At 42.4% G+C, this 12,657-nt stretch overlaps 1 protein-coding gene across 5 annotated transcripts in view; it reads left to right on the forward strand.

Moving 5' to 3' along the window:
• Positions 1 to 12,657, forward strand: part of DAG1 (dystroglycan 1) — a 62,973-nt gene that overhangs the window by 34,800 nt on the left and 15,516 nt on the right. For 4 of the 5 annotated variants that reach the window (XM_029241933.1, XM_029241931.1, XM_029241934.1 and 1 more), the window contains exon 2: positions 9,254 to 9,650. In XM_029241933.1, coding sequence (XP_029097766.1) covers positions 9,366 to 9,650 — 285 coding nt within the window. In that variant the 5' untranslated portion in view covers positions 9,254 to 9,365. Of the gene's footprint in view, positions 1 to 8,878; positions 9,651 to 12,657 lie in introns of those variants that run through there. The other variant, XM_029241932.1, reaches the window with a different exon arrangement.

Below are 12,657 nucleotides of genomic sequence, written 5' to 3' on the forward strand. Positions count from 1 at the left end.
TGCGTCGGGTCTTAGTTGCAGCACACGGGATCTTTGTTGAGGCATGCAGGATCTTTTTGTTACAGCACGTGGTCTGCTCAGGTTTCTCTAGTTGTGGCACTTGGGCTTCTCTCTAGTTGTGGCATGGGGGCTCCAGGGCACATGGGCTCCAGAGCGTGTGGGATCTGTAGTTTGCGGCATGTGGGCTCTCCCGTTGAGGCGCGAGAGCTCAATAGTTGTGGCACGTGGGCTTAGTTGCCCCACGGCATGTGGGATCTTAGTTCCCAAACCAGGGATTGAACGAATATCCCCCACATTGGAAGGTGGATTCTTTAGCACTGGACCACCAGGGAAATCCCCACCAATACAGTCTTGATTACTTTGCTCTCTAAGTCGATATTAGGTAGAATAATTCCTCTTTATTCTTCTTTTATTTTTTAAAATTTATTTATTTGGTTGTGCCAGGTCTTAGTTGTGGCAGGCGGGCTCCTTAGTTGCGGCTTGCCAGCTCCTTAGTTGTGGCATGCAAACTCTTAGTTGCGGCATGCATGTGGGATCTAGTTCCCTGACCAGGGCTTGAACCCAGGCCCCCTGCACTGGGAGCATGGAGTCTTAACCACCGTGCCACCAGGGAAGTCCCTAATTCCTCTTTATTCTTCTTGTTCAAAATTGTTATTGTGTTGAGAAGCTGGAGCTGATTAAATTTAAGAATATGCAGATTATGACCTGCTGAATGAGGGGGCACAAGCCATCCACATGAGGTCAGCAGGTAGCTCCCTCAGCATCTGAGCTCCCAGTATGGGGAAGTGAAGACCATAGGGTCGTTTTGATTGAAGGTGCAGTTCCAATCCACCCACACAAAGGAACTAAAGTCACAAGGTCTATTACTTACAGATCCCAGAAATAGGGGGGTGGGCAGTGAGCCAGGGGGGTGGGCAGTGAGCCAGGGGAAGGGCAGTCATCTGTCTCAGGTCACAAGCGAGCAGGAGATAGAGAGCACCTATTACTTACATGGTGGTTGGGGCAGAGGTCCCTTATTTTTCAGGGGCTCAACTCTAAGTGGATATTTTAAAAGATGCCCCAGGAAAAGCAAAGTGGGAATTTATGGTGGGAATCTTAAGCTCAGATCCTTATTGCAATGTCCAGACTCTGGGAAATGCCTAGGCAGCAAATCAAAATAGTTGTTTTCTCATCACAGCTATTTTATTTTATTTTTAACATCTTTATTGGAGCATAATTGCTTCACAATGCTGCATTAGCCACTGCAGCACAATAAAGTGAATCAGCTACATGCATACACACATCCCCATATCCCCTCCCACCTTCCCTATCCCACCCCTCTAGGTGGTCACAAAGTACTGAGCTGATCTCCCTGTGCTATGCAGCTGCTTCCCACTAGCTATCTATTTTACATTTGGTAGTCATCACAGCTATTTTAGTTCCTTTGCCTTTCCATATAAATTTTTCTAAATTAATTAGTTAATTATTTTGGTTACATTGGGTCTTCATTGCTGCACGTGGACTTTCTTTAGTTGCGGCAAGTGGGGGCTACTCTTTGTTGTGGTGTGCCGGCTTCTCATTGTGGTGGCTTCTCTTGTTGCAGAGCACGGGCTCTAGGTGCGCGGGCTTCAGTAGTTGTGGCATGCGGGCTCAGTAGTTGTGGCTCATGGGCTTAGCTGCTCCGCGGCATATCGGGTCTTCCTGGACAGGGATCAGACCTGTGTCCCCTGCACTGGCAGGCAGATTCTTAACCACTGTGCCACCAGGGAAGTCCTAATATAAATTTTAGAATAATCTTTTCTATATATACAAAAATTCTTACTGGGATTTTGATAGGAATTACGTTAAACCTTGAATTAGTTTTCTAGGGCTGCTGTAAAAAATTACTACAACTTTAGTGGCTTAGAATAACACACACAATTATCCTCTCATAGTTCTGGAGATCAGAAGTCTAAAATTAAGGTGTTGGCAAGAGCTGTGCTCCTTTTGTGGACTCTGGAGAAGAATCTATTCCTTGTCTCCTCTAGCTCTGGTGGCTGCCACTATTCTTTGGCATTCCTTGGCTTATGGCCACATCACTCCAATCTGTGCCTCAGGCTTCACATCCCCTTCTCCATCTGTGTGTGTGTATAATCTCTCTCTGCATCTCTCTTATAATGAGAATTGTGATTGGATTTATAATCATCTCCCCAGGTCAAGATTCTTAATTTAATCACACCTGCAAAGACTTTCCTTGTAAAGTACATTTGCACATTTTAGGGATTATGACCTGATATCTTTGGGCGGCCATTATTTAGCCTATTACAAACCTGTATATCAGTTTGGGGAGAATTGACATCTTTACTGTGTTGAGCTTTCCAATCCATTAACACAGTATGTCTTTCCATTTGTTTAGATCTTTGATTTCTTTCACCAGTGTTGTATGGTTTTCAGCATACAAATTCTGTACATGTTTTGTTAGATTTACACCTAGATATTTCATTTTTAAAGCAATTTAAATGGTATTATCTTTTAAATTTGGTGTCTGCATGTTCATTTCTAGCATACAGAAATACAGTTGAGGGGCTTCCCTGGTGGCGCAGTGGTTGAGAGTCTGCCTGCCGATGCAGGGGACACGGGTTCGTGTCCCGGTCCGGGAAGATCCCACATGCCGCAGAGCGGCTAGGCCTGTGAGCCATGGCCGCTGAGCCTGCGCGTCTGGAGCCTGTGTTCCGCAACGGGAGAGGCCACAGCAGTGAGAGGCCCGTGTACCGCAAAAAAAAAAAAAAAAAAAAAAAAAGAAATACAGTTGATTAAAAAAAATAATAAATTTATTTATTATTTATTTATTGGCTGAGTTTGGTCCTTCTTGCTGCGCGTGGGCTTTCTCTAGTTGTGGCGAGTGGGGGCTACTCTTTGTTGCGGTGCGTGGGCTTCTCATTGTGGTGGCTTCTCTTGTTGCTGAGCACGGGCTCTAGGCGTGTGGGCTTCAGCAGTTGTGGCTTGTGGACTCTAGAGCGCAGGCTCAGTACTTGTGGCGCACGGGCTTAGTTGTTCTGCGGCATGTGGGATCTTCCTGGACCAGGGCTTGAACCCGTGTCCCCTGCATTGGCAGGCGGATTCTTAACCACTGCACCACCAGGGAAGCCCTACAACTGATTTTTGTATGTTTGTTTTATATCCTTTGGCCTTGCCAAACTTATTAGTTCTAGGAGTTTGTTTTGTGGATTCCTTGGGATTTTCTGCATAGACAATTATGTTATCTGCAAGTAGGGAGAGTTTTATTTTTTTAACTTTATTTTTTTTTGGCTGTGTTGGGTCTTTGTTGCTGTGTGCGGGCTTTTTTAGTTGCGGAGAGCAGGGGCTACTCTTTGTTGCGGTACACGGGCTTCTCATTGCGGTGGCTTCTCTTGTCGCGGAGCATGGGCTCTAGGTGCGTGGGCTTTAGTAGTTGCAGCACACAGGCTCAATAGTTGTGTCATGAGGGCCCCAGAGCACATGGGCTTCAGTAGTTACGGCATGTGGGCCCAGTAGTTGCGGCTTGCGGGCTCTGGAGCATGGGCTTAGTAGTTGTGACACATGGTTTTATTTTTAAGTCCCTACAGTTTTATTTTTTCCTTTACCATCTACATGCCTTTTGTTTCCTTTTCTTGCCTTATTACACTGGCTAGAACTTCCAGCACTATGTCAAATAAGAGTGGTAGGGGACTTCCCTGGTGGTGCACTTGTTGAGAATCCACCAGCCAATGCAGGGGACACAGGTTAGATCCCTGGTCCAGGAAGATCCCACATGCTGCGGAGCACCTAAGCCCGTGTGTCACAACTACTGAGCCCGCTCTCGAGCCCACAAGCCACAACTGTGCTGCAGTTACTGAGCTTGCATGCTGCAATTACTGAAGCCTATAGCCAGCGCTCCACAGCAAGAGAAGCCACCGCAATGAGAAGCCTGTGCACTGCAACAAAGAGCAGCCCCCCCCACCGCAACTAGAGAAAGCCCATGGACAGCAACAAAGACCCAACGCAGCCAAAAAAATAAAAACCAAAAACAACCAGTGGTGAGAGCAGACATCCTTGCCTTGTTTCTGATCTTAAGGAGAAAGCATTCAGTCTATCACCATTAGATGCTCTTTATCAAATTGAGAAAGTTGTCCTCTGTTCCTGTGTTTCTGAGAGTGTTTATCGTGACTGGGTGTTGAATTTTGTTAGGTATTTTTTCTGCATTAATTAATATGATCATGTGATTTTTGTTCTTTAGTCTGTTAATATGGTGGATTACATTGATTGATTTTCAAATGTTGAACTGGCCTTGCACCCTGAAATAAGTGCTACGTGGTTATGGTATATAATTCTTTTTATATATTGCTAAATTCTGTTTCTTAATGTTTTGTTAAAATTTTTGTGTCTGTTCATCTGCATTTTCTTTTCTGTTTTTTTTTTTGGTATTGTCTTTGATGTTGGTGTCAGGGTAATGTTAGCTTCATAAAATGAATAGGCAAGTGTTTCTTCCTTCTACTTTCTGGAAAAGACTGTGTAGAATTGGTGTTAATTCTTTAAATATTTGGTAGAATTTATTAGTGAAGCTGTCTGGGCCTAGAGATTTCTTTTTGTGGGAGTTTTTAAATTATAAATTTTTTAAATTACAAATTTTGAGGAATTGGTCTGTTTGATTTGAATTATCAAAATCTGTGAGTTATTTGGTAGTATTTCCTTACTATCCTTTTTGACGTCTGCAGGATCTGTAGTAATATCCTGTCTCAGTACTGATATTGGTAATTTGTTCATAGAGATTTGTCAATTTTATTAATCTTTTCAAAGAACCAGTTTTTTGTTTTATTGAGTTTTTTCTGTTGTTTTCAATTTTATTGATTTCTGTGCTTTACTATTTCCTTCCTTCTGCTTGCTTTTGGTTTATTTTGCTCTTTTTTTTTTGAGATTCTTGATGTGGGAGCATAGATTATTGGTTTGAGACTTTTCCTTCTTTTTCTAGTGGTTTCAGTGCTGTAAATTCACTCCAAAGAGCTGCTTTAGCTGTGTTCCACAAATTTTACTATAACCCCACAAATGTATATTTAGTTCAGTGTAACATTTTATTTCCCTTGAGGCTTCCTCTCTGACACAGGAATTATTTAGAAGTACATTGTATAGTTTTCAAGCCTTTGGAGATTTTCTTACTATGCTTGTGTTACTGATTTCTAATTTGATTCCATTGGGGTTGGAGAACATTTCAGTATTATTTCAGTTCCTTTAAATTTGTTGAGATTTTTTTCATGGCCCTAGATGTGATCTCTCAGGGTATATGTTCTGTGGACATTTGAAAAGAATATATGTTCTGTTGTCAGGTGGAGTGCTCCATAAATGTTGATTAAATCATATTGATTGATAGCATGTTTTAGTTCTTTTGTAGCCTTGGTGATTTTCTTTCTAGTTCTATCATTTGTTGAGAGAGTGATGTTGACATTTCCAACTAGAATTGTTGATTTGTTTATTTTTCGTTTCAGTTCTATCAGTTTTTGCTTCTCATGGTTCTGCTACTCTGTTGTTTGGTGCATGTACATTTAGGATTAGTATTCTTCTTGATGGATTGACCCTTTTATCATTATATAATGTACCGCTCTTTGATAATTTTCTTTGTTCTTCAGTCTACTTTATTTGATATAAATACATCTCCTCTTGCTTTCTTTTAATTATTGTTTGCATGATATATCTTTTCCCATCCTTTTCCTTTCTACCTGTCTTTTTCATCTTGGAGTTGTCATCTGTTGATTGTCTTTTTTTCATTCAGTTTGGGATCTTCTTGGTTCTTGGCATGATGAGTGATTTTTCAGCATTTTTTTTTTGTGGCCGGGGGTGGGGGGAGCTGTACCGCATGGCTTGCAGGATCTTAATTCCCTGAACCCAGGGATTGAACCCGGGCACCAAGTCCTAACCACTGGACTGCCAGGGAATTCCCATGATGAGTGATTTTTGATTGAAACTTGAATAATTTTGTATTTTGTTCTGAAACTCTAGATTCTGTTTTAGCTGGCTTTTGTTTGACACTTGTCTGGCAGAGAAAGGGTAGAGGAGGCACTGCCTGATTACTGGGAAGTTTAGGTAGAAGCCCAGGTTCCCCACTCAGCCTTTGTTGACACCTGAAGGCAGGTGAAGTCCTTGTTACTGCTGGTTGAGGGTGGGAGTTCTAGTTCCCTAGGCCTCGCGACTGCTGAGCAATGGTTAAAGTTCTGACTCTCCACCAGTCTTCCTCTGACACCATCCCAGCAGGGATGGGGAGAGACTCCTTCTTATTGCTTGGGTGGGAATATAGAAATCCAGGTTCCCCATGTGGTTTCCACTGACACCAAGGGGCTGGAGGTAGAGGGTGGTGCATTGTTACTAGCCAGGGAGGATGAAAGTCCCAGCTCCCTTCCCAGTGGCGATATTAGGGTGCCTTGTTACAGCCTCATGAGGGTGGAAGTCTTGGCTCCCCACTTGGCCTTTGTCGGCATGGGTGGGAGTGGGGCCACAGTTTTTTCTGTGGTGTTTTGCTAGAATAGAGCTGTTACTGTCTAAATGTTTTATGTCTTGCTAGGTTACCCCCTTCTTGCTCCTTTGGATAAAGAGAGCAGACTTTTGTTAGGACGTTTTTTGTTTCATCTGTTGGCATTACTGGGTTGCCAGCTTCTTCAGCTCCCACTTCTGGTATACATGAGGCAAAAGAAAACCCAGGGAACTCACTGCTGTGTCATTCCTTGAATCCTGGGGTCCCTAGCTGCTCTGCCTTCTTCTCTTGACTGTTTAAGAGTCTCATGTTTATTATATATATATAATATCTAGGATTTTCCCTTGTATTTAGTGGGAAACTAAGGAGAAGTACATCTGTTTCATCTTCCTAGAAGTGAAAGTCCAATGGTCTTTTTCTTTTATGTTTTGTGTTTTTTGATATCTTTTAAAAATGAAATCCTTCCTTATTCTGACATTCTGCTATATTCTAAACATTTTAAAGTTTTGCTTTTTACATTTATGTATCTAATCCACCTGGGATTTATCTTGTTTTTGATGGAGAAGTGACAGAAGAAACCTAATTGTTTTTTTCTACATAGATAGCCACTTGTCCTGGTGTCTTTGAACAGCTTCTTTGCAAGCAGCTTTTGGGCTCTCCCTCTGGTTCCACAGTCCAGTGTCTACTCTGCCCCATGTGACACTGCCTTAAATACAGTAGCTTTGTGATAAGTCTTGGTTAGGTAGGATAGGACTTCCAGCCCTCAAAATTGTTTTACTTTCTTGGGTTTTGTCTCTGTCTCATGACTTTTAGTTCAAAAACAAAATAAGAACAGGAATAACGAAGTCAATAGCAAAAAAAACCTTTTGGCATTGGCTTGGATTTGCATTGACTTCAGAGTACGCTGTCTGTTTCAGTGGCCTTGTTTTCTTCAGCAATTTTATTTACTTTGCATTACCCAGGTCAAAAAATATCACATGGCTCCTCAACAGCTTGGCTCAGGGCAGGGCTTCATCATTTTCCGGAATGGGAAATTGCTTGTGATGGCTGTGGCCACCTGTGGGCACCCAGAAAGTCCCACAGTGCATCTGTGTGGCTGCCAGCCTTAGAGCAGGGTCATGAGCTGCTTGAAGCTGGTGTGGGGGAGAGGGGACAATGTGCAGGGTTTTAGTCACTGTTGGGGGTTGGGGGGCAAGAGAGTTCAAATAAGTTTTGTTCACTAGCACTGAGTTTGCAAATATATGCAATATGTGGGGTGTGAGAAGTGGGTGGTTGCCACACTTCTCTGTGCAAATACTTGGCTTTTCAATATTTTTCAAAAGTATTTTTTTAAGACTTAATAATTGTAATACTTGGCACATTGTTTTATCTCTATATATGCATGCACATGTTTTTTTTTCCCCTTGGACCATTTCAAAGTGAGTTGCAGAGATTTTTGATACTTCATCCCTAAATACTTCAAAATTGAGGACAATCTGTTATCGAGCCACACCACCATCATCTCACCTAAGAAAATTAACAATAAATATAATCTCCAGCCCACATGCACAATTCCTCAGCTGTCCCTTTGAGAGCTGGTCTTGTGTGTGTGTGTGTGTTTTTTTTTTTTAAGTAAATCCGACACAAATGAACCTATATATGAAACAGAAATAGAATCAGGGACATAGAGAATAGACTGGTTACCAAGGGGGTGGGGGGTAAGAGAGGGTTGGATTAGGAGTTTGGAATTAGCAGATGCAAACTGGTACATACAGAATGGATAAACAAGGCCCTACTGTATAGCACAGGTAACTATATTCAGTATCCTGTGATAAACCATAATGGAAAAGAATATGAAAAAGAATGTACATATATGTATAACTGAGTTACTTTGCTGTACAACAGTAATTAGCACAACATTGTAATTCAACTATACTTCAATAAAAAATAAATTAAAAAAAAAAGTAAATCCAGGGTCCAGTCAAGATGTACACACTGCATCTGGTTGCGGTCTTTAAATCTAGAATAGTCCCCTTGTATTTAGAGGCATCAGATTTGGAAAGACCAGACCAGTTATCTTGTAGAAGGTCCCACATTCTAGATTTGTCTAATTGTGTCTTCATGGCCCTGTGTTTCCTATGAACTGGAAGTTAGTTCTAGAGCAGCACTACCCAACAGAAATATAATGTGATCCACATATGTCATTTAATATTTTCCAGTAGTCACATGAAATAAAAATAAGCAGGTGGAATTAATTTTAATAATATATTTAATATTTTTATTATGTACTATTTATTAATATTTATTTACTTAACTATACTTAATATTTTCATATCAAAAATATTATTTCAATATGTAATCAATATTTTTAAAGTATTAATGAGATATTTTACATTCTTTTTTTAAAAATTAATTTATTTATTTAGGCTGTGCCAGGTCTTAGTTGCAGCCTACAGACTTCTTAGTTGTGGCATGCGGACTCTTAGTTATGGCATGCATGCAGGATCTAGTTCCCCGACCAGGGATCGAACCCTGGCCCCCTGCATTGGGAGCACAGAGTCTTACCCACTGGACCACTAGGGAAGTCCCCAACATTCCTTTTTTATACTTAGTTTTCAGAATCCACGGCGTGCTTTATACTTAATGGACCAGCCACATTTCCAGTGTTCAGTAGCCACATGTAGCTGGTGGCTCTGTACTGGACAGTGCAGGGTGAGACTTGATCCAACTCAGAGTAGATATTTTTGGCAGGAACACTTAGGGGGTAGTAACTGCCTGTGCTCAACTTTGAAACCATGGAAGTTGCTGAAGTCTGAGTCTACTCTTCTTCTTTTTCAGGCTTTGGGTGCTCTGGGATGGAGCAGGTGTGGAGAGGCTGAGCACCCAGTTCTGGGACCACGTCACTTGCTTCCTTTCTTAGACTATCTGCTTGAGCAGACTTGAGCCCGGGATGAGGATGTCTGTGGCCCTCTCGCTGCTGCTCCCCCTCTGGGGGAGGACCTTTCTCCTTCTGCTATCTGTGGCTGTGACTCAGTCCCGCTGGCCCAGTGAGCCTTCGGAGGCCGTCAGGGACTGGGAGAACCAGCTCGAGGCGTCCATGCACTCAGTACTCTCAGACCTCCATGAGGCTGTTCCCACGGTGGTTGGCATTCCTGATGGCACCGCTGTCGTCGGACGCTCATTTCGAGTGACCATTCCAACAGATTTAATTGCCTCCAATGGAGAAGTCATCAAGGTGAGACTGGCTATAAACTGTAAATGAGGAATAATTCTCATCTTCCATTTTGGTTTTGATTTTAGTGTTAATTTTAGGTTTTTTTAGTTTTTTAGTTTAGGTTTAGTTTTTCAGTTTTCCAGGAATTCTGAGCTCAGTTCTTCCAGGACCTGCTAAATGTTCCTTAAGAGAGGGACAGCCGCTGACGTTCACTAGAGGGTCCCCATATATCTCAGAATAGCATCCTAAACCTTTATTCTTGCTCCCATTTTGAGGGTGTCACCATTAAAAAGCTTTTACATATGTACTCTGGAAGATCTTTTGGTCATCAAGTTAGGGATTTGATGGAAGGGCCTGTGTATAGGAAATGGTCTGCTTTCATTAACCATGGGATTAAACCCAAGAAATATGGAACTTTTAAATGCTTTGAACCTATTTTTAAAAAATAAGGTATAAGTAAATACTGGAGTTTTGCTTTGCTTTGGTGTTCTATGTTTACTAATGTATTTGGTCACTTAAGAACCAAAATTAGTACTTAAATTTCAGCCTCGCCTCATTTCCTTTTGGGGAGGCAACCCAGAAAACAAGGGGATCTGAGATCTTTGTAACTGAAGAGTGTCTTGTCCAACCCAGGGTGGAAATTAGTTGAAACAGGAAGCTTTTGTGTGAAGAAGTACCATCCATTTGTCTGGGGTTGTGGGACCTTGGAATTTCCCCTACTTCCTGATTGAGTTTGCATGGGAGCCACGTGGGTGGGTGGGGTGTACTGCTCAACCTATGAACATCTCCTAGAGCAGATGTCAGCACACTTTTTCTTAAAAAAGCCAGATAGTAAGTATTTTTTTGGCTTTGCTGGCCATATGGTTTCTGTTGCAACTCCTCAACTTTGCCAGTGTAGTATGAAAGTAGCCATAAACAATATGCAAGCGAATGGACATGGCTCTGTTCCAATAAAAGTTTTTTTTTAAATAAATTTATTTATTTGTTTATTTTTGGCTGCATTGGGCCTTTGTTGCTGCACACGGGCTTTTCTCTATTTGCGGTGAGCAGGGCTACTCGTCGTTGTGGTGCGTGGGCTTATTGCTGTGGCTTCTCTTGTTTAGGCGCATGGGCTTCAGTAGTTGTGGCACGCGGGCTCAGTAGTTGTGGCTTATGGGCTCTAGAGCGCAGTAGCACGGGCTTAGTTGTTCCATAGCATGTGGTATCTTCCCGGGCCAGGGCTGGAACCTGTGTCTCCTGCATTGGCAGGTGGATTCTTAACTACTGTGCCACCAGGGAAGCCCCCAATAAAACTTTACTTTTAAAAACTTTACTGAAACTGAAATTTTAATTTCATGTGATTTTCACGTGTCAAGAAATACTATATCTTCTTTTGTTTTTTTTCCCCTCACTCATTTAAAAATCGCAAAAAACATGTTTAGCTCATGGGCTGTACAAAGACAGGTGGCAGCCCGGATCGAACCCGCGTCCCCTGCATTGGAAGACATATTCTTTACCACTGGACCACTGGGGAAGTCCCATGGCCACAGTTTTCTTTTTAGTAAATTTATTTATTTTATTTTATTTATTTATTTTTGGCTGCATTGGGTCTTCGTTGCTGAGCGCAGGCTTTCTCTAGTTGCGGCAAGCGGGGGCTACTCGTTGTTGTGGTGGGCTTCTTGTTGCGGAGCACGGGCTCTAGGCGCTCGGGCTTCAGTAGTTGTGGTGCGTGAGCTGTAGAGCACAGGCTCAGTAGTTGTGGTGCACGGGCTTAGTTGCTCTACAGCATGTGGGATCTTCCCGGACCAGGGCTCGAACCCGTGTGCCCTGCATTGGCAGGCGGATTCTTAACCACTGTGCCACCAGGGAAGTCCTCATGGCCATAGTTTTCTAACCCTTGGCCTACAGCATTCTTTCCCCAGAGGTGTGGCTTGAATATGAATTAAAAATATTCCAAGGTCTATACTTTGTTATGGTAGTTTTTTTCTTTTTTTTAACATCTTTATTGGAGTATAATTGCTTTACAATGGTGTGTTAGTTTCTGCTTTACAACAAAATGAATCAGTTATATATATACACGTATGTTCCCATATCTCTTCCCTCTTGCGTCTCCCACCCTCCCTATCCCACCCCTCCCAGCGATCACAAAGCACTGAGCTGATCTCCCTGTGCTATGCGGCTGCTTCCCACTAGCTATCTTCCTTACGTTTGGTAGTGTATATATGTCCATGCCTCTCTCTCGCTTTGTCACAGCTTACCCTTCCCCCTCCCCATATCCTCAAGTCCATTCTCTAGTAGCTCTGTGTCTTTATTCCTGTCTTACCCCTAGGTTCTTCATGACATTTTTTTTTTCCTTAAATTCCATATATATGTGTTAGCATACGGTATTTGTCTCTCTCTTTCTGACTTACTTCACTCTGTATGACAGACTCTAGGTCTATCCACCTCATTACAAATAGTTCAATTTTGTTTCCTTTTATGGCTGAGTAATATTCCGTTGCATATATGTGCCGCATCTTCTGTATCCATTCTTCTGATGATGGGCACTTAGGTTGTTTCCATCCCCGGGCTATTGTAAATAGAGCTGCAATGAACATTTTGGTACATGACTCTTTTTGAATTATGGTTTTCTCAGGGTATATGCCCAGTAGTGGGATTGCTGTGTCATATGGTAGTTCTATTTGTAATTTTTTAAGGAACCTCCATACTGTTCTCCACAGTGGCTGTATCAATTTACATTCCCACCAACAGTGCAAGAGGGTTCCCTTTTCTCCACACCCTCTCCAGCATTTATTGTTTCTAGATTTTGTGTGTGTGTGTGGGGGGGGGGGCTCAACGGCCATGGCTCACGGGCCTAGCCGCTCTGCGGCATGTGGGATCTTCCCAGACCGGGGCACAAACCTGTGTCCCCTGCATCAGCAGGCGGACTCTCAAGCACTGCGCCACCAGGGAAGCCCTGTTATGGTAGTTTTTAATATCTGTTTTGCACTTAGATTTCTACATACACATAGTGTTCTGGCTATTTATTGGTATGTTTAAAGCATAAGAA

The sequence above is a fragment of the Monodon monoceros genome, unplaced genomic scaffold, assembly GCF_005190385.1.
Source record: "Monodon monoceros isolate NGI ecotype Baffin Bay Population unplaced genomic scaffold, NGI_Narwhal_1 Super_Scaffold_3, whole genome shotgun sequence".
Taxonomy (NCBI): Eukaryota; Metazoa; Chordata; class Mammalia; order Artiodactyla; family Monodontidae; genus Monodon; species Monodon monoceros.